We start from the raw sequence: 20,070 nt of genomic DNA on the forward strand, positions 1-20,070 counted from the left end.
GTTCTAGTTTGATGTATTACATATATTTCAGTCCCTCCTGTTTTAATATGGTAAAATCTGATCCCCCCTCCCCCCAGCTTCAAACGAAATAAAATTCTAGAAATGTTAAATATCTAACTCAAGTTTTTTTAGCTTTCCTTTCCTTCAGTGACCTGACCACTTTTATGTGTCGGGTGAGCTTAGGAATTTCAAGGCTGAGAGTTTGAACATGGTCTGCGTGTGTGTGTGTCTGTGAGTGATTCTCTAACCACTGTATAAGACTGTCATTTATCTCTACTCCTTCGGTAGGTGTGAAGTAGTCTTCTAGATTACCTGCAAGTCTACCCCAGTGTAGGTTGTTATAATGATCTGTTACGATTAAAAGAGTAGAAGGTGCTTTTTAGGCAAATTGTCACAGGGTTATCTTCCATTTGATAACATGGCTTATATATGAAACTCCATAAATAAAACAATTTGACACACTACTACACCTGTGCTACAGATCCGATTTGCTGGCGCCATCCACAGCAGCTGTAGATTATTTTGCTCAAAACCACCACCCACCACCACTGGGGTCTTCCTTCAGTATCATTTTCATCCTCAGTGCTTCTTAGACTTGTGTAGTACCGTTTGATATTGCTGACAGGTGCTGATGCATTCTTTGACTCTTTAGGAGTTTAAAGAACTTCTCCAATATCATCAGAACTTGGACAAGAGCCCCCCCTCTGCAGCTGCTGACATGGTACAGAAATTGCAACAGCGAGTCAAAGACAGAGATGTTGCTCTGGAGGTAAGTGCCGAGCTACCCTCCTGTCGGGAGGTTGCCAGCAGTTAGATTTTTGAGACATTCGTGGTTGTCCATAGCAAATGTGTTTTCCCCCTCCTGTCTTGCACACTGAAGAGGAACTGGAGTTCCTTAATAATGAACGGTAGTGCTTCACCTAAGTCAGTGATGGCGAACCTTTTTGAAACCGAGTGCCTAAATTGTAACCCAAACCCCACTTATTTATCGCAGAGTGCCAACCCGGCAATTTAACCTGAATGCTGAGGTTTTTGTTTAGAAAAAAACTGTTGGCTCCCTCTTCCTCCACCCCACCTGCTCGAGCAGGGGCCAGCCTGCTCTAGCCTCCAGCAAGTCCCGCACACACTGCTCTGTGCCTCTCTAGCATCTCTGCCTCCTCTGCGCCCCCCCCCCCCCAGGCAACAGCCACCCAGGGCACAGGCACCAGGCCCACCAGCTGAGTCCTCCCTGCTCACCGCGGTGCGCGCACGTCATGCTCAGTGGCCCAGGCCAGCCTAGATGTGTGTGTGTGGGGGGGGGATTTTCCGCCCCCCACATGATGAACTCTGTGTGCACGTGCCCACAGAGAGGGCTCCAAGTGCCACCTCTGGCACCCGTGCCACAGGTTCGCCATCACTGACCTAAGTTTTGATTTGTGTCCCTTATGGCAGTTTGTGTTTGTGATCCTTGCTCCCTCTTTTGTCCTGCCTGTATCTTTCGGAGCATCCATGGGAATGTCAACTCAATGCATGGCAGCTGTGAAAAAGGCAAACTCTATGCTGGGGATCATTAGGAAAGAAATTGATAATAAAACTGCAAAGATTGTCATGCCCTTATATAAAGCAGTGGTGCGACTGCACTTGGAGTACTGTGTTCAGTTCTGGTCGCCACATCTCAAAAAGGATATCAAAGAGGTAGAAAAAGTGCAGAGAAGGGCAATAAGGATGATTGAAGGATTGGAGCACCTTCCTTATGAGGAGAGGCTGCAGCATTTGGGACTCTTTAGTTTGGAAAGGAGACGTCTGAGGCGGGATATGATTGAAGTCTATAAAATTATGCATGGGGTAGAAAATGTCAACAGAGAGAAATTTTTCTCTCTTTCTCACAATACTAAAACCAGGGACATACATTGAAAATGCTGGGGGGAAGAATTAGGACTAATCAAAGGAAACATTTCTTCACGCAATGCGTGATTGGTGTTTGGAACATGTTGCCACAGGAGGTGGTGATGGCCGCTAACCTGGGTAGCTTTAAAAGGGGCTTGGACAAATTTATGGAGGAGAAGTTGATCTACGGCTACCAATCTTGATCCTCCTTGATCTGAGATTGCAAATGCCTTAGCAGACCAGGTGCTCGGCGGCAGCAGCAGCAGCAGAAGGCCATTGCTTTCACACTCTGCATGTGAGCTCCCAAAGGCACCTGGTGGGCCACTGCGAGTAGCAGAGTGCTGGACAAGATGGACCCTGGTCTGACCCAGCAGGCTTGTTCTTATGTTCTTATGTAGCAAGCCGTAGATGAAAAGTTCCGTGTGCTTGAAGAGAAAGAGCAAGAGCTGCAGCATCTTCACTGGTCTCTGAGGGAACGAGAGCAGGACTTGGAAAGGCTGCGTAGGGCCCTGTCCAGTAATGAGACCACCATTCAGGTAGGTTGCCTCAGCCAAGATTACCGATGCCACTCTGTTCTGTTTGTCCACCATGTCTTCCTGGCTGATAGTTGGACCAGTGGCTAGAACGTATCTTTTATAGATCTTCTGACAGCATCGCCTTTGCCAGCGGCTCTTGGGAAGATCTGGGAAGATTGTTAGAGAATATACTACAATGGCCAGATTAACAAATCTTTTAAACCGACGGTCAAAACATGAGTTTTATGAGAAATGGGAACTGTATTTCTTATTTGAGGCCAAATCGATTATGTAAGAATAATAATAAAAGTGAGATATTAATTTGCTATTGATTAAGATATAAAGAACTGCTTACTAGATACTCGTTGCTGTTTTGAAACTAAAGGTTAGAACAGGGGTCTGCAATCTGCGGCTCTCAAGATGTTCATGGACTACATCGACCATGCCAGTATGGGCGGATGGGATTTGTAGTCCATGAACATCTGGAGAGCCGCAGGTTGCAGACCCCTGGGTTAGAAGGTAACGAATTTTTAAACTATGTAAAGTTCTCTCTGAATGATATTAGTGTTGTAATTCTAAGATCCAGCATGTTAGAGTTAATACATACATAGTTCATGGGTAACTGTGTTTTCTTTTTTCTCTTTCTATATTTTCTTTTCTGTTTTTGAATCATATTTGAGAAAATTAATAAAAATATTTTACAAAATACTGTATCCTTTTGGACCAGAAGATAGTCTTGCTTTGCCACCATGTTGATTGTTCCTTGTCTCCTTAGGAGCCAGCATGGTATAGTGGTTAAGAGCATGGTATAGTGGTTAAGAGGTGGATTCTAATATGGAGAACCGGGTTTGATTCCCCACTCCTCCACCTGAGTGGCAGAGGCTTATCTGGTGAACCAGATGTGTTTCCGCACTCCTACATTCCTGCTGGGTGACCTTGGGCTAGTCACAGTTCTTCAGAACTCTCTCAGCCCCACCTACATCACAAGGTGTCTGTTGTTAGGAGAGGAAGAGGAAGGGAAAGGAGCTTGAAAGCCCCCTTGAGTCTCCTTACAGGAGAGAAAGGTGGGGTATAAATCCAAACTCTTCTTCTTAATTTCCCCATTATTTAGGGCCTCGAGAATATGCTGAAAACCAAAGGTCTGGAACTGGAGCAGCTGTCGGCAACCTGCCAGAACTTCCAGTGGGTGAAAGAGGAAGTAGAAGCGAAATTTCAAAGCTGGCAGGTGGAGCAAGAGGGGATCATCCAGCAGCTGCAGACCGCTCTGCATGACAGGAACAAAGAAGTGGAGGTAAAGCTCTTTCTGTTTCTGCAGCCATTGGGGAGGCTCTGAGATTGCAGCTCCCTCCCTCCTAACCTGTGTCTGTCATGGGTGCAGGCCCATGGGCTGATCTGCAGATGTGGCCCAAGCTTCATTAACACTTTTAGGATTATCAAGGGAGAAAATCCAGAAAGTAACCATTTCTCATGACCACCAGGAGGTGCCGTGTCATAAACCCTACCTGTCCCTTGTCCACATGCTTGAGCAGAGAGGCATACAGGGAGAAAATGGTGCCCGGGGCAACACCTGCCTGGGCACACACCACTCCCCCCCCACACCCTCAAGCTATTTAGGGCAGTGGTAGGTTTGATACTTAGATGCTGCGGGACTGGCTACTTCTAATCAGCCCCTGCCAGCATGGCCAATTGGCCATTCTGGCAGGGGCTGGTGGGAATTGAAGTCCATAACATCTGGAGTGCCAAAGGTTCGCCACCACGGCCTTAGGAGCAGCCTGGCGGGGCCGGGCCAAGGGGAGCCTGCCAAGGGGCAGCCCGCAGCAGGCTCCCCCCATGTGATCCAATGGGGGGGGTGCCTGGGCTCAACTGACCCCCCCATGTTCCTCTGGCAGATACGCCACTGTGCTTGAGTGATTGTAGTGGAGTACCTTTCATGACATCCAAACCATTGTCAGACAGTTGCAGCCTCTTGGAGTCCAAAGCCCTCTTGTGACATTACCTTCCTTTATCCTAGGCGCTCTCCGCAGCTCTGCAACGCAAGATGGGGCCTGGGCAGAGGGATATCGTAGAAGAGCTCTGCTTCCGTCTCCAGCAGAAGGAGCGGATGATCCAGGAACGCCTCAACGATGTGAACCGACACACTGAGGAGCAGAAGGCTGCGATCCAGAGCTTGCTTCAAACCATGAGCACCAAGGTGCAACGAAGCCAGGTAAGCGGGGTAGAACATAGAGTATTAGGAAGGAAGTGTTAAAGTCCTTGCCAGTAGCCAGGCCTCATGTCCAGCTGTCATGAGATTTCATTTTGTGAATAGGGGAGAGGAAGTCAGATCTGTTGTTTATTATTAGCCTTAAGTAATGCTGATAATCGTGTCCACCAGATGACAACATTGTGTTGGAAATATAAAGAAGAAGAAGAGGAGGAGGAGGAGTTTGGATTTATTTCCCACCTTTGTCTTCTGCAGGAGACGCAAAAGGGCTTACAATCTCCTTGCCCTTCCCCCCTCACAACAAACACCCTGTGAGGTGGGTGGGGCTGAGAGAGCTCCGAAAAGCTGTGACTAGCCCAAGGTTACCCAGCTGGCATGTGTGGGAGTGCACAGGCTAATCTGAATTCCTTAGATAAGCCTCCACAGCTCAAGCAGCAGAGCAGGGAATCAACCTCAGTTCCTCCAGATTAGAATGCACCTGCTCTCAACTACTGTGCCACTGCTGCATATAAATATGGCCCCTTGCCTTATTTGCCTGTTAGAACCCTTTCAGGGAATCTTCAGATGTGCAGGACTAGGGGTTCAGATGAATAAGGGGAATTCTTGGGAAAGACGTGTTAGTGGGAAACTGCTGAGAAGACGATGACTCGAAAGTGCCAGATAGCGCTGACAAAATAACTGGGGAACGGCCAAAGTCTTCATGCCAGCTTAAGAGCTTTTATTGTATTTATTATTTAGATTTTTATCCCACTCTTCCTGACACACAAGACTTACAGAGGCTTCTAACCTCATTTCAATAGAACCAGACACAATCCATCATGGCGCCTTAAAAACCCGACCGAGGGCGGAGCAAAACATTCCCCCCAACCTCTATACTACATGATCAAACCAAAGGAGCAGAAGGGAAGGGAGGCCAGCCGAAATAGATGAAAACTCTGTTGTTGCCCTCAACTATGGGTCATGTGGAACAACTGCATCATGCAAGCCCTGCAGAATTGAGATAGATCTTGCAGGGTTCTGGTGTCCTTAGACTGAGTGTTCCACCAGGCCGGGGCCAGTGTCGAAAAGGCTCTGGCTGTAGTTTCTGGGGCATCTGGTTGTTGGAGCAAATGAATCTTTGCATGGTCCCGCAAGACAGTCCTTATCGTACAGGCAGAAGCTTTCCTTCTGTTTCAGTATTTAGCATCCTCTTTACTTCCTTGTTGCTTTCTTTATTGTGCTGTTAGTTATTTTCTGAGAAGAGGGCACAGGGTTTAATAGAAAGAAGTCATGAGCTGCATGTCTTGCAGCTGCAGCTGCAGCTGATGCATGAAATCCCTAGAGGCAAAGCAGAGGGTTCCCCCGCTCAGTTCTCACAGGAAGGGCAGTCAGTTTGAGCAAGTGTATGTTTGCTCATGGCATCCCTTGGCATGTGACCATGAAAAGAAGGGAGGGAATTTGGTGCTGAACAATAGCAAATATTGAGTGCTTAATTGGAGAGGATTAATAGACATTTTGCAAGGAGAATAAGAATAAGAAGAGTTTGGATTGATACCCCACCTTTCTCTTCTGTAAGGAGACTCGTTGGCTTACAAGCTCCTTTCCCTTCCTCTCCCCACAACAGACACCTTGTGAGGTAAGCGAGATTTCCGAAGAACTGTGACTAGCCCAAGGTTACCCACCAGGAATGTAGGAGTGCAGAAACACATCTGGTTCACCAGATAAGCCTCTGCCACTCAGGCGGAGGAGTGGGGAATCAAACCCTGTTCTCCAGATTAGAATCCTTCTCTTAACCACTATACCATGCTGGCTCTCAACTGGGCATGATCTGAAAGGAGGAGGTTTGATAAAATGGAAAGGGGGGCACAAACTGAGCAAACAGCCATCCCTGGTAAAGTGTTGTATATTGAGCAGGCCCTTTCATTTTCTGTCACTCAGCTGCATCACCCTCACCAGTTGTGCTGCCGGAGAATGCTGGGGAGGGGGGGGCAGGGAGGACGTCTGGCATTTTCCTTTCAGATCATGCCCAATCGATTCTCCCCCGACATGGATCCACGGTTCTGTTGGGGTTTCCTCTGATATTTAGCAAAATCTGGGGCAAGTTGCCTATGAATGGTTCTTTGTAGTCGCCTGGGTCTTGTTTTGGTGGTGGTGTTTTTTTTTAAACATTCCTCTAACAAGCTAGTGCTTTGCTTCCAGAACTTGTAACCGGAGAAGGATTTTGCATAAGGTCGCGCTGTACCTATTTTTAACACGGAGATTAACTCTTGCAGAATTTGCTGGAGCAGTTCCTTTTACTTTCCAGGCTAGAGACCCAAACGCACAATTTCAGCGACCTGCAAACACACAGTCTACTCTCAAAGTGCAAGCTCAAAGAATGGAAGCCTTGCATCCATTTCAATAAGCCTTTATTGGCATACGGAACATACAGTATAAATACGTTAAAAATTATAAGATAAAACTTCCCATTGAATCATAAGTTCAGTTTACAAATTTCAGCCAGGAACTTTGCCACTGTGAGACAACAGTTGAAATCATTCCAGTTTAAAAGCATATTTACTTTGTCTAGCTCTGTATGGGTTTTCATAGGATCAATAACCTGTGATAATAAGCTGGATCTTAGATTCAGGTAAAATGGGCAGAATGGAGTCCAGCTGCCCTGGAAGTCTTGCATATTTGCAGTAACTAGCTATATATACTTCTGAATGCCTGGTGCTTAAAACATAATAGAACCCCTAAGACATAACAGAAACCCATCTCCCACGTCCAAACCCTCCCTCCCCCCCCTATTTCTGTATGCTTCTTTAATTTGCTTGTTTTTAAAATTTATTTACATTATTTATAGTCCACCTTTCTCGCTTGGACTCAAGGCAGTTTACACAGAGTCATTGCAATCAACAGGATGGGACGTTCAGTAAGCAGTGCAGTAGGAATTAGGGTTTGTCATACCCTTATATAAAGCCGTGGTGTGACCGCACTTGGAGTACTGTGTTCAGTTCTGGTCGCCACATCTCAAAAAGGATATCGAAGAGATAGAAAAAGTGCAGAGAAGGGCAACGAGGATGATTGAGGGACTGGAGTACCTTCCTTATGAGGAGAGGCTGTGGCGTTTGGGACTCTTTAGTTTGGAAAGGAGACGTCTGGGGGGGGGGGGGATATGATTGAAGTCTATAAAATTATGCATGGGGTAGAAAATGTTGACAGAGAGATATTTTTCTCTCTTTCTCACAATACCAGAACCAGGGGGCATACATTGAAAATGCTGGGGGGAAGAATTAGGACTAATAAAAGGAAACACTTCTTCACTCAACGTGTGATTGGTGTTTGGAATATGCTGCCACAGGAGGTGGTGATGGCCACTAACCTGGATAGTTTTAAAAGGGGCTTGGACAGATTGATGGAGGAGAATCGATCTATGGCTACCAATCTTGATCCTCCTTGATATGAGATTGCAAATGCCTTAGCAGACCAGGTGCTCGGCAGCAGCAGCAGCAGGCCATTGCTTTCACATCCTGCACGTGAGCTCCCAAAGGCACCCGGTGGGCCACTGCGAGTAGCAGTGTGCTGGACTAGATGGACTCTGGTCTGATCCAGCAGGCTAGTTCTTATGTTCTTATGTAGGGTGGCAGAACCAACTAGAAGTCTAGAAAGAGAAGTGAAACAGCATAAGTATTAAGAACATAAGAACAAGGCTGCTGGATCAGACCAGAGTTCATCTAGTCCAGCACTCTGCTACTCACAGTGGCCCACCAGATGCCTTTGGGAGCTCACTAACATGACACATTATAAACTAACATGACACATTAAAAGATGCAAGATTACATAGCGCGATCCTCGTTTCAGCAAGCTGCACGCAGTAGTACAGCCGACAGTCTCTAATAATTTATCAAAGTAACTTGGGATCATTAATACAGCAGGACTCTATTGCCTGCATAGAAAAGCCCTCTTGAATGACAGAGACCCCTTCCGCACATGCAGAAGAATACACTTTCAATCCACTTTCACAATTGTTTGCAAGTAGATTTTGCTATTCCGCACAGTAAAATCCGGCTGCAAAGTGCATTGAAAGTGCATTATTTTGCATGTGCAGAAGGGGCCTCAGTTTTGCACAGTTTGTGTGTGTGTGTAGGACCATAAATACACACAGTGTTTTGAGGTCTAGAAGGGACAGTCGGTCTAAAAAAAAAAAACAAGAGCTGGAGATTAACAATTGCATCAGTTGTAATTGCTGGTAAGTTTTATACGTGGAAAGTAGGATCCGCTGTAGAATTTAAATACATCATTAGTATGCAGTTGAGAATATTAGCCCCGCCTCAGTTCTTTGTTGAATCAGACAGGTTTTCCTTAGCTGCAGCAACAGCTTTTGGGGGGCAAGTACAGAACATGTGGTATCTTTGTTCTGAGCTTCGGTCTGCAGTTCAGAAGGGCCAAGGCGGAGTAGTCTGAAAGGAGCCACTCCACTCTCCCCCACCCAGGGGTGTACAAAAATGGTGACCAGTATCAGGCAAGTGAGAGGGAATCGGTGGTGCTTCTCAGAATTGGGGGAAGCTTTGTCAGCCATTCGAGAGGTCTGCTTGAGCCCCATCTTTCTGATCTTTGATGAAGAGAGCTTGGAAGAGAACTTGTACCCTGGAAAGAGAGCTTATACCCTGGGAATCTTGATAGGCTTTTAGGTGCCACTGGAGTCAAATCTTGTTCTACTACTCCAGACCAATACAGGTATCCTCTGAAGCTATCCTTGCCGGTCTGCTTTGTCTGGAGTCTGAAGTTTTCATTTTTACAACAACCTTTATTAGGCATATAAAATAGGCTCTAGAGCGTTACCAGACATTTGTAAAGTACAAAACAAGAATACATTCAAAACACAGACAGAGAATCTGTTATCTAGCATTGGTCATTACTTAGAAAGTTCTGTCACTCGTAAAAGAAATTTTGCTACTTTTTCCAAGAGCACGACATCTGTATTGTTTTACAGAAGCTCCACAACAGAACTGTCAGAGTCTCTTTCAGCTTTGTCTAGGGCCAGCCAAGGAGAGAAATTCCTAATACCCACATATCTCGGGCAATCGAGTATAATGTGAGGAAGAGTCTCCACTTGGTTTTTAAAGTGTGGACAAACCCGATCCTGGAGAGGGATAGATAAGTAGCGACCCTTTGTAATGGCAGATGGAGAGTTTGAAGTCTCCTTAACTTTGGAAATATCAGATGGAGAGTCTGAAGTCTCCTTAACTCTGGCAGATGGAGGGTCTGAAGTCTCCTTAACTCTGGAAATATCAGTTTTAAAAAACGTCTGTGTGTTTGTGTTCTCAGGCATTGATGCGAGGAAGATCTGGTGACAACATCACTATTACAATCCCTAAGGGAGAAAACAGCATGTCCAAAAAGGATGATGGTAAGTCCTTGGTGATTTCAGTGCAATTAAAAGGCATGTTGGTAAGAAGTGCTGTTCTGCAGCTTCGTGTAAGAAATGGTTTCTAAGCCCATGAATACTGGGAGCCCATAAACATACCCTTCCCCCTCCCCCCCATTTTTGGAAAACCAGTGTAACTTGTGGATCTGTGGAGACCTGACTCCACAGGTAATTTGGGGAAACTACTTGCTGCACTTGGGTAGTTCCTAACAGGCACTCTGTTGGTGGTGCGGGCTAGCCCAGCCTCATCACATCTCGGAAGCTAAGCAGGGTCAGCCCTGTTTAATATTTGAATGGGAGACCATCAAGGAATTCCAGAGTTGCTATGCAGAGGAAGGAAATGGCAAACCACCTCTGTACATCTTTGCCTTGAAAACCTTTCGGGGTCCCCATAAATCAGCTGTGACTTAACGGCACTTTGCACACACACAAGGGGGTCTTCAGTGGGGTAGTTATCTTGCAAGAGAAGAAGACGACGACTTTGGATTTATATCCCCCCTCTCCTGTAAGAGACTCAAAGGGGCTTACAATCTCCTTTCCCTTCCCGCCCCCACAACAAACACCCCGTAAGGTAGGTGGGGCTGAGAGAGCTCCAAAGAACTGTGACTAGCCCAAGGTCACCCATCTGGCGTGTGTGGGAGTGCACAAGCTAATCTGATTCTCTAGATAAGCCTCCACAGCTCAGATGGCAGAGCGGGGAATCAAACCCGGTTCTCCAGATTAGGGCGCACCTGCTCTTAACCACTACACCACGCTGGCTTGTCTTCTGACCCCTACTGGGTGCAGCAGAAAAATTAGTTCAGGGAGGGCGTCTTGGTGAGACAGAGGATAGAGAAAATTCTCACTGGTTGGTAGTAACTTGGGATCCTGCTCAGTCCGAAATTTTCCTCGGACAATGGGATGGAGGACATACAGATCCTATCCTCTCACAGGATCATTCGCTAGAGCTCTGCAGAGGTCTGTTGCAGCAAAACTAAATGGAAGTGGTGAAACGTTTAAAGACTAACAAAATGTATTCCAGGGAGGTGGTTTTTTTTCCATCCTGAGCTCTGCTTTTAGATTTCAGAGTTTTTGAGCTGGAGTAAAGAGATGCGTATCTGTCCCCTCCTCAGGTGCATCGGAGTCGACAGCTGGTCTGGAGAAGGAACTCTCCAGCATGAAAGAAGAGCTTGATCTGTTGGCACGAAAGGAAAGAGAGAGCCGAGTGAGTTGGGGTTTGGGGGGGGGGGGAGAAGGGAAGGGTAGTGCAGCTGGTCAGAGGAAGGAGAGGTCTGAGACGCAGGCGCCCTCTTGTGGGGAGATATACCATGTGCCAGCTGAGGGATCTGAGAAGCTGGTTGGTATCCTCCATTTATCTGCTGCTCTTTCTCAGAACTGACATAATGTTGCCTGGGTATTAGTTTATCCAATTCTGGGTTTTGCATCTCCAGGAAATTGGAGTTCCATTTGCATGCTGCAACCATCCCATGAATGACATAGGCCCGTGGTGGCGAACTTATGGCACTCCAGATGTTCATGGACTACAATTCCCATCAGCCCCTGCCAGCATGCCCAATTGGGCATGCTGGCAGGGGCTGATGGGAATTGTAGTCCATGAACATCTGGAGTGCCATAGGTTTGCCACCACTGACATAGGCCCTTTTCACACAAATCCCCAAAATGGTTTCTAAGATGTTTTAAATCCTTCCTTTTACCATGCGTTATGTCCGCACTCACCCCCTTGAAACGATTCCTGGCCGCCATTTTGTAATCCCCCCCCCTTTTTTTAGTTTATTATGGAATCGATGCTGGTTCCGGAGCCAGTATTTAATATCTGCACTCCTACCATTTTGCTAAGGAAACCTGTGAAGAGTTCACAGTTTGGTCTGAAAAAATCCTCTAGTGGGACTATCTAATGCATTGGGATGGCTAGTATGCTGCCAGAGTGGGCAACAAGTGGCATTTCCTTTTGTAAAACCGTTTCCTCCTCTCCTCCGTAGCTGGAACTCTCCGCTCTTCAGTCTGTGGTGGTTTCCCAAGAGCACGAACTGCAGGTTCAAGCCTCCGATGTCGAATCTCTCACACGGAGCATCCAGATCAAAGAGGAACTTATCAAGGTGGGTGTGACCAGCGTCCTCACAGTTTGAGAAAACTATGGCCTAGGCTATGAGCAGCATTTCCTCATTTTCTTCCAAGCAAAACAGTTCTCGTTGACTTCCAGGACCTGCAGATGCAGCTGGTCGATCCAGAAGAAATGCCGGCTGTGGAGAGGCTGACCCAGGAAGTTCTGATGCTTCGCGAAAAAGTCGTTTCAAGAGTGAATCGCAAGGTGTCAGGAAGCCGCGGGAAACAGGAAGCATCAGGTATGGCGGAAATGTGTTCCCTACCGTGCAGTAGCCTCAGGCTTGCTCGGTGTATTTTACTTGTGTCGTGCACGTTTTCATCTCCTCGGAAACCCAGTGAGGTTAAAAGTTAATGACTGACCAAAGATCTCCAAGAAAGCTACTTGACAAAGCAAAAATTCCCCCATTTGAAGTATAACACTCTTTCCATTACACTGCACTGAACCTTCCATTGTAAAATATGCTCATTTACCGCATCAGTGTTTCATCTTCTCCATTGTTCTGTAACACTGCTTTCTGTCAAAGCCATCTTGGTTCAGGCTATAGAACCAGGATGGCGCTGTCTGTTTGGTTGCACCCTGGATCTCACCAGTGTGAGGGGTGTGTCATCAGTAAGTAAGGAAATATAAACTCCCAAGGATACACCTCGGGGTATATTTGGGAGTGCGTCTTGAGTATCTCTTGGTGAGAGTTTCCCCACTTTGGTTTGTGTGCACAGTCACATCTGTGCTTGCTATATAATGAAACAACGCTTTTCTTTACAGCTGTTGCTGGTATTGGAGGAGCTGGCAGCAGAGAAGAATCATCTGAATGAATCCCTGCAAACAGAAAAGCAGCTCTACAGCACTTTGGTGAAATTCCATGCTCATCCCAACAGGTGAGGAAACCGGTTTCCAGTAGCTACAAGACACGGCGCGTTTCTAAATAGCTGTAGATGTGAATGGCTATGACAAACAGTGTCTGTTTTGCTCTGGTTTTGTTTCTTTCCTATACCCTTTCCCAGCGATCTGATGAAGGGAGCTTTTGACTCTCAAAAGGAAATCTTGGTGGTCCTTAAGATGCTATTGGATTCAAGTCTTGCTCTCACAGTTAGCCAGTGAAACATATGCTTAATGCTGAATTTATTTTTTAAAAATTAGAGGGTTGTTAAGGGGGAAAGTGTTTATACTGTACTGCCAGGATTGTTCTTCTGCCTCTCCCAGCTTTGCTGTGTTCTTGAGAGAACGAGAGAGACCCATGCAATGGTGCCCATTATGTTGGCAATTCAGTTTGACAGGAAAGGTAATCAATCGCCCTTGGCAGAACAACTCCATAGTCTTATCCTTGGAAGCCAGCACGGTGTAATGGTTATGCGTGGCGGACTCTAATCTAGAGAACAGTGTTTGATTCCGCACTCCTCCACATGAGCAGCAGACTCTAATCTTGTCAACTGGATTTGTTCCTGTTCCTGTGACATGTGAAGCCTGCTAGGCTTAATTCTAGCTAGTCACAGTTTTCTAGTTCTCTCTCTCCTGGCTTCACCTACCTCACAAAGTCTGCCTTCATGTCGGGATTTATTTTCCCAACCTTTCTTCTTCTGTAGAGAGGCAATGTGCTGCTTACAATCTCCTTTCCCTCCTCCCCCACAACAAACACCCTGTGAGGTAGGTAGGGCTGAGAAAGCTCAGAGAAGCTGTGACTAGCCCAAGGTCACCCAGCTGGGCGTCAAGGCGGGAGATGCACAGGCTAATCCTGAATTACCCCGGTAAGCCTCCACAGCTCAAGCAGCAGAGCGGGGAATCAAACCCGGTTCCTCCAGATTAGAATGAACCTGCTCTTAACCACTACGCCACTGCTGCATATAAATATGGCACCTTGCCTTGTTTGCTTATTAGAACCTTTTCAGGGCATCTTCAGATGTGTAGTACCAGGGGTTCAGATGGATAAGGGGAATACTTGGGAGTTTGTGAGCTGCTTTGAGAGACTTTGCAGGGGAGAAGGGCGGGGTATAAATCCAAACACTTCTTCTCCTCCTAATCTGCTTCCTTCTTTGCATGGCCTCCTGGCAGCAGAGCAAGAAACAGGCACGCTGTATGCTGAACTGGACGGGGCCCGGGCACTCCACAAAAGGCTAGAAGAGGCTCTTGGGAGAACCTTGGAGCGCTTGCTCAGGCTGGACTCGCTGGACACAAACGGAGGTGGGAAACATCATCGTGTGACAGTCCTGCCCAAGCATGCCTTCTGAATTCTGCCTTCACGCTGCTGCAGAATAGAAGCTGATCACTAACAGAGCGCGGCCTGTCTCGAAATTGGGAGGGCTGGTTAGTTCCCTACTAGTAGTCCGGTGGCATTGACTGGAAATGGCTGCCTGTGTGCCGCCATTCACGTTCCTGGCGCGATCCTGCCGTGTCAGGGAGGTTTGGAAAGTAGATTTCCGTCATCTAAATCATTCCCTCTTCAGTTGCTTCCCCATCCCCCACTTTCTTTCTCCTTCCCTCCTGTTTGGCTAAATAAAGTTTATTCCCCACCTCCAATTCCTTCAGAATTTGTGTTAATTGTTGTGTACTATATAACAGACACACATGAGGGAGTGTGCTGGTGAAGCGTTCTCACGTTGAGTCCCAGTTCCCCATCGTCCTCGTCCAGAATATTCCCGGGGAAATGGAGACTCCCTCAACACAAAATTTGTTTATTGGTTTGTTTGTTTATTTTGGTGTATTTGTATCCCACCCTTTCTCCAAAGAGCTTGGAGACAGGATTCTCCCTTCATGAGAACCCTGTAAGGTAGGTCAGGCAGAGTGGAAGAGACCAGCCCAACGTTAGACATGGAATTTCATGTCAGGGTCGGGTTTTGAACTCAGGCTTCCCAGTTTATATTCCAACCATCATAGAGTTAGAAGAGGCCATACAGGCCATCTAAATCTAACCACTCTACCACACTAGCTTCTAACAGTGTCATTTTAATAAGATTAGTAAACTTCAAGGAGCCAATAGTTGGCTTATTCCTGAGACCAGAGACCTGGGTTTAAGCTTCTCAATAGCAAAATTTAAGTCTTTTTTATTTTAACAAAGGCACTGCCCCTTGGCCTGTATTCCAGTTGTGGCCAAAGAAGGACTGCAGTAAATTTGGGCAACAATCCTTATATTAAGCAATTGCCCTACAGAAGGCATGCTACAACCAGTCTCTCCCCAAGAGAGCCATAGAACCATAACGGCTCATTTTCAACCCCTCTCAAGTCAGCCTTGGAGGTTTCAGCTTAAACTTTGTGTTTGGGCTGGTTGAATGTCAGGAGACCACCATGCTCATCCTCCTCTGGAAAGAGACAAGGGCCTTTCCCGCACAAGCCTCTGAAAATGTTTTGCAAATGTTTTCAAAGCTCCTCATTTGTCCGCACTCACCCCCTTCAAAAAAGCTTTCTGGCCACCATTTTGTCGTTTTGTTTACTTCTTAGATTTGTGGCTATGATGCTTTAAAGCTTTGTGCTGCCGTTCTCTAAGGATCATGTCTGTGTAGCTACATAGACATGACTCTCCCCCCAATAAAAAAAAAATGACAGAAATGTAGTGCACGACGGCCAGCATGAGAGAGAAAATAGTGCAGACAAGGAGGTCCAGGGACTATAGAGAGCGATAGGAAACATCTTAAAGGCCTCCGCACACCGTGAAAATGTTTCGAAAACATTTTCAGAGAAAGAAGCGCTTGAGGACGGCATGCAAATAAAACCTTTTGAGGCAGGAAATAAAAGATTGTGGGCTGAAAACCATGCACGGGAAACGTTTTATGTCCTGTAGTATTTGGTTTGTGCGGAAAGAACCAAGGAGTTCGAGCCCTGTGTTGAATCCATGGACCTGATTTGAAGCTGAGGGGCAGCGTTGGCTTCAGAATGGCATGAAGGGTCCTGCATGTGCATGTCTCTTCCTTGGGGACGCAGCTTTTCCTTCCGGCTTTGCAGCTGGGTCAGCAATTCTACCTGGCTTTGCATAATCTGATTCATGCTGGATTCTTGTTCTGTAACGAAACATTAAGATGTGGAATTCATGCCCACATTTTGGCTCCGGAAGAGGATCAGGAAGTCCCGTCTTCCTTACTAGTTACGATAGCTAAAGCAGAAACCTCCATGTAATGGACGAACATGCAACCTGCTTAACCACCCAAATGCTAATGACGATCTGTAGGACATACTGTAGCCCCCTTGTGCTGCTGGAGAAACAAAACAAAATCTTTCTTGGTCTGATCCAGCAAGGGGACTGCAATAGGATCATTTTCCAGGAAGCAGCTGAAACTTGCTTTTACAAAATGATTATGCTTCCAAATACTAAGAACATAAAAATAAGCTTGCTGGATCAGACCAGAGTCCATCTAGTCCAGCTACTTGCAGTGGCCCACCAGGTGCCTTTGGGAGCTCACATGCAGGATGTGAAAGCAATGGCTTTCTGCTGCTACCGAGCACTTGGTCTGCTAAGGCATTTGCAGTCTCAGATTAAGGAGGATCAAGATTGGTAGCCATAGATTGACTTCTCCTCCATAAATCTGCTGTCTGCAATGCCCCCTTTTTAAAGCTATCCGGGTTAGTGAAGCAGCCATCACCACACTTCCTGTGGTGTTATTACTACAGATCGCTGCTTTGAAAACAGCCACCTGTTTCCCTCCCTGAAAATAAGCCCCTCCTACCTTTGGAAAAAATAACAAGCTCCCTATGATAGTCTTTCAGGCATTATTTTGGAGGGAGGCTTTAAAAGGCGTATAAGCCCCACTCCAAAAATAAGCCCCAGGTTAAGCAGATCAGGATGGTTGTGGGGATCCAGTAGGGTGCTCCTGCCGCCAATGGAGGATGCAGCTTGTACCACACGCGTGACAGGGAAGCAAAGGGCTGGCTAGAGCCTGGCCTTAATGAATTGTGAAAGTACCGTATTTCCCTGAAAATAAGCCCTAATGCATCTTTTGGTGCAAAAATTAATATAAGATCGTGTCTTATTTTCAGGGAAACACAGTAGGAGACTCTGTTGTAGTCAAGCTCCGAATACAGATGGCAGGGCTTAACTCTTCTAACTGATGAAGTAGCAACTGAATATATGGAAAGCAAATTGCCTGTGTATGTATAGTGCCGTCAAGTTGCAGCCGATTTATGACAGTCCATCGGCAAGAGACTAACAGAGGTGATTTGCCATTGCCTGCCTCTGCATTGTGACTTTGGTATTCCTTGGTGCTTTCCCATCCAAAAGCTAGCCAGGAACAACCTTGCTTAGCTTCTGAGATCTGACAATATCAGGGTTGGGGTGCTGTGTGGTTTCCGGGCTGTAGAGCTGTGTTCTAACAGCATTCTCTCCTGACATTTCGCCTGCCAGCCACAGATGCCAGCCACAGATGCAGGTGAAACGTCAGAAGTATGCTGCTAGAACACAGCCATACAGTCCGGAAACCACACAGCACCCCAGTGCATTCCTAGCCGTGAAAGCCTTCGCAAGCATTGACGAAATACATTGATATCCAGGGTAGCTCTGTTTTCATTCTGACTGTAGGTCAGAAAAAGCAAATAAACCTTACCTTACGAATTAGGCAAGGTAAAATAAGCTCACTCTTGTGTGGGGGAATTCAAAGGTTTCTGGTATCTGGGCCGTATTATGGCCGCCTATCCCATTAGGGTACATGCCTTGTAGCCAAACTCCCTAATTTGAAGTCCTAGATTTGTATAGCCACTTCCATCTGCATCATAGAAGGTAGACTATCAAGCTTCACTGTCTGTCATCCATTCGCTTGTGTAAACTGGTGTGTTAATGTGCCAGTCTAGGGATTGTTTTAATGGATTAGATCCTGCTTAACTGCTTTTGATTGACAATGCTGAGTGAATCCCATAGCATCTTCCAGGATAAATTATGAGACTGCATACTCCATCAGCCCCTGCCAGCATGGCCAATTTGAGGCAGGGGCTGATGGGAATTATAGTCCATGAACATCTGGTGTGCCATAGGTTCGCCACCACGGGGTTAGAAGAAGGCATAGCAGAGTCAGAGTAATTGAATCTTACCTTTTGCTTGCTGTGGATGTGTTTCCATCATGAAGTTTCTGTACATACTTGAAGATTCATTCCAGATTTTCTCTTGGATTCCTTGCCAACATTTCCAGTTGTAATTTATCTCCTTCATATATTTAATAAATAAAAAACCCTCTCTTTCTCGTCTCCCACGCCCAGGAGCACTTGGAATCCATCCAGAAAAAATTAATATTTTCCTATTCCAAATGATTTACTCCCGAGCCCTGAGAGATCCAAGGTAGATGTCACCTTGATGAGAAAGCGGTGATTTGTTTGTCCTGTGCAAATATTCATTGTTTTGCACACCACCAAATTATAGTTGGAAACATCCTCAAACATTAAAATAAAAACAGATATAGCAACAGTATCATGATCATTACTCCACCTAAAATGAAGAGCCATAAATGGTTATAGAAATAGCAAAATTAAAGCTGTTTTAGACCATCTGCCATCAATAAAACCAACCAATAAAACTGTCTCTCTCACTTAGGGCACTTTCACACATGCAGAATAAATGCACTTTTCAGCTGGGTTTTACTGTGTGAAATAGCAAAATCCACTTGCAAACAATTGTGAACGTGGATTGAAAGTGCATTATTCGGCATGTGCGAAAGTGCCCTTAAACTTTATTTTACAAATATCCTACCCTGCACTATTTTAAAAAAATTACACAAGTATTGCCCTTCTTTACCTTCAGTGATCTTGGTCTGACACAAGGATCGGGGGTCTTGACTGTTAACTTTACAAAATGGGGAGATATGTTCATGTTTCTCCTTCTGTTGGATCTGCTTTGGACCAGCATGCCTTGTTCTTAACCATGCTGATGGTGTGATACCATGTACAACCTAAATCCCATTGGACTTGCCAGTTCTGTTGCCTGTAGCAAGTCCTGGTATTTGTTTCAACCCAATGAAAGTCCAGATGTCTAGCCAAAGTTTTTTCTGTTCTTCCCCTCAACTCTCTCTCTCCTCTGGTGTTCTTACCAGTTTTGTTTTACCCATGAATTCCATTATCATTATCACTAGCTGCATGTAACCTTCGAGTTCATTGCAGAGTCTGCAGTTCTGAGGGAAATCTCAGTGTTTACAGTCTCTCCTCTCCCCCAAATGCTTCAAGAAACTTCCCAATACTCAGTCGAAGAGAGAAAATGGAGTGGGGGTGGAAGGGTGGGGTGGTAAATGTCTGCTGTACACTTCAGTGCTGAGTATGAACACATGAAGCTGCCTTATACAGGGTCAGACAGCTTTTCTGTCAAAGTCTGTGTTGTCTACTCTGACCGCAGCGGCTCTCCAAGGTATCACTCAGAGTTCTTTCATGTCACTTGCCACCTGTTGCTTTTAACTGGAGGTGCCAGGAATTGAACCCGAGACCTCGGGCACGCCAAAGAGATGCAGTACCACCGAGCCACTCCATCTCTGCAGTACACAGAGCCTCTGTTACCATTTATCCTTCCAGTATGGTAAAAGACCACCATGAGCCTAGATCCACAGAAAACACCATACCAAACTTCTAGGACACCAGTGGTCGTGTTTCCAGGTTCATGCACACAGCCCTGTGTGAGATCGCATGCTTGAAGCTTTTATAGTGTACGTGTTGTCTTGTAATATCATTACCCTGCGAATTAAAGACCAACTGAGTTTGAATGTTTCAGCATTTGTTCTTTTATTTTACTTTTAGTTTTTTTAATGGTTCCCCCTCAGCATGAACCTTTTCACTGTCTTCAGTCAATGCATACCTTTGTGTACGGGAAGGTGTGTGACGCCTTTCTCATGACGGTAATCCCTGAACTCCTTGTTTGCTGAGCTACTTCAGATGGGTCGCCAGGCCTGGAGAAAAATGTCCAATTCTCAAGGGCAATTGAAACTTTTCCAGGGCATGGAAGTAAATAGTATCCCATTACGCCTGTACTATAGAGAGAGCATTTTTTCCTCCAGTTATTTGTTGATCCTAGGTACAATTATCTGGAGGAACAACATTGTGTGAA

The 20,070-nt window shown here is 46.0% G+C and overlaps 1 protein-coding gene across 1 annotated transcript in view; it reads left to right on the forward strand.

Annotated features, from left to right (window-relative positions):
• Positions 1-14,588, forward strand: part of LOC125433724 (phosphodiesterase 4D interacting protein) — a 68,478-nt gene extending 53,890 nt beyond the window's left edge. The window contains exons 14-24 of the mRNA XM_048498474.1: positions 653-769; positions 2,265-2,402; positions 3,493-3,672; positions 4,393-4,587; positions 9,874-9,955; positions 11,086-11,177; positions 11,953-12,069; positions 12,174-12,308; positions 12,840-12,952; positions 13,483-13,484; positions 14,124-14,588. Coding sequence (XP_048354431.1) covers positions 653-769; positions 2,265-2,402; positions 3,493-3,672; positions 4,393-4,587; positions 9,874-9,955; positions 11,086-11,177; positions 11,953-12,069; positions 12,174-12,308; positions 12,840-12,952; positions 13,483-13,484; positions 14,124-14,299 — 1,347 coding nt within the window. The 3' untranslated portion in view covers positions 14,300-14,588. The remainder of the gene's footprint in view (positions 1-652; positions 770-2,264; positions 2,403-3,492; positions 3,673-4,392; positions 4,588-9,873; positions 9,956-11,085; positions 11,178-11,952; positions 12,070-12,173; positions 12,309-12,839; positions 12,953-13,482; positions 13,485-14,123) is intronic.
• Positions 14,589-20,070: the final 5,482 nt, after the last annotated feature.

Source organism: Sphaerodactylus townsendi, linkage group LG05 (assembly GCF_021028975.2).
Source record: "Sphaerodactylus townsendi isolate TG3544 linkage group LG05, MPM_Stown_v2.3, whole genome shotgun sequence".
NCBI classification, from domain to species: Eukaryota; Metazoa; Chordata; class Lepidosauria; order Squamata; family Sphaerodactylidae; genus Sphaerodactylus; species Sphaerodactylus townsendi.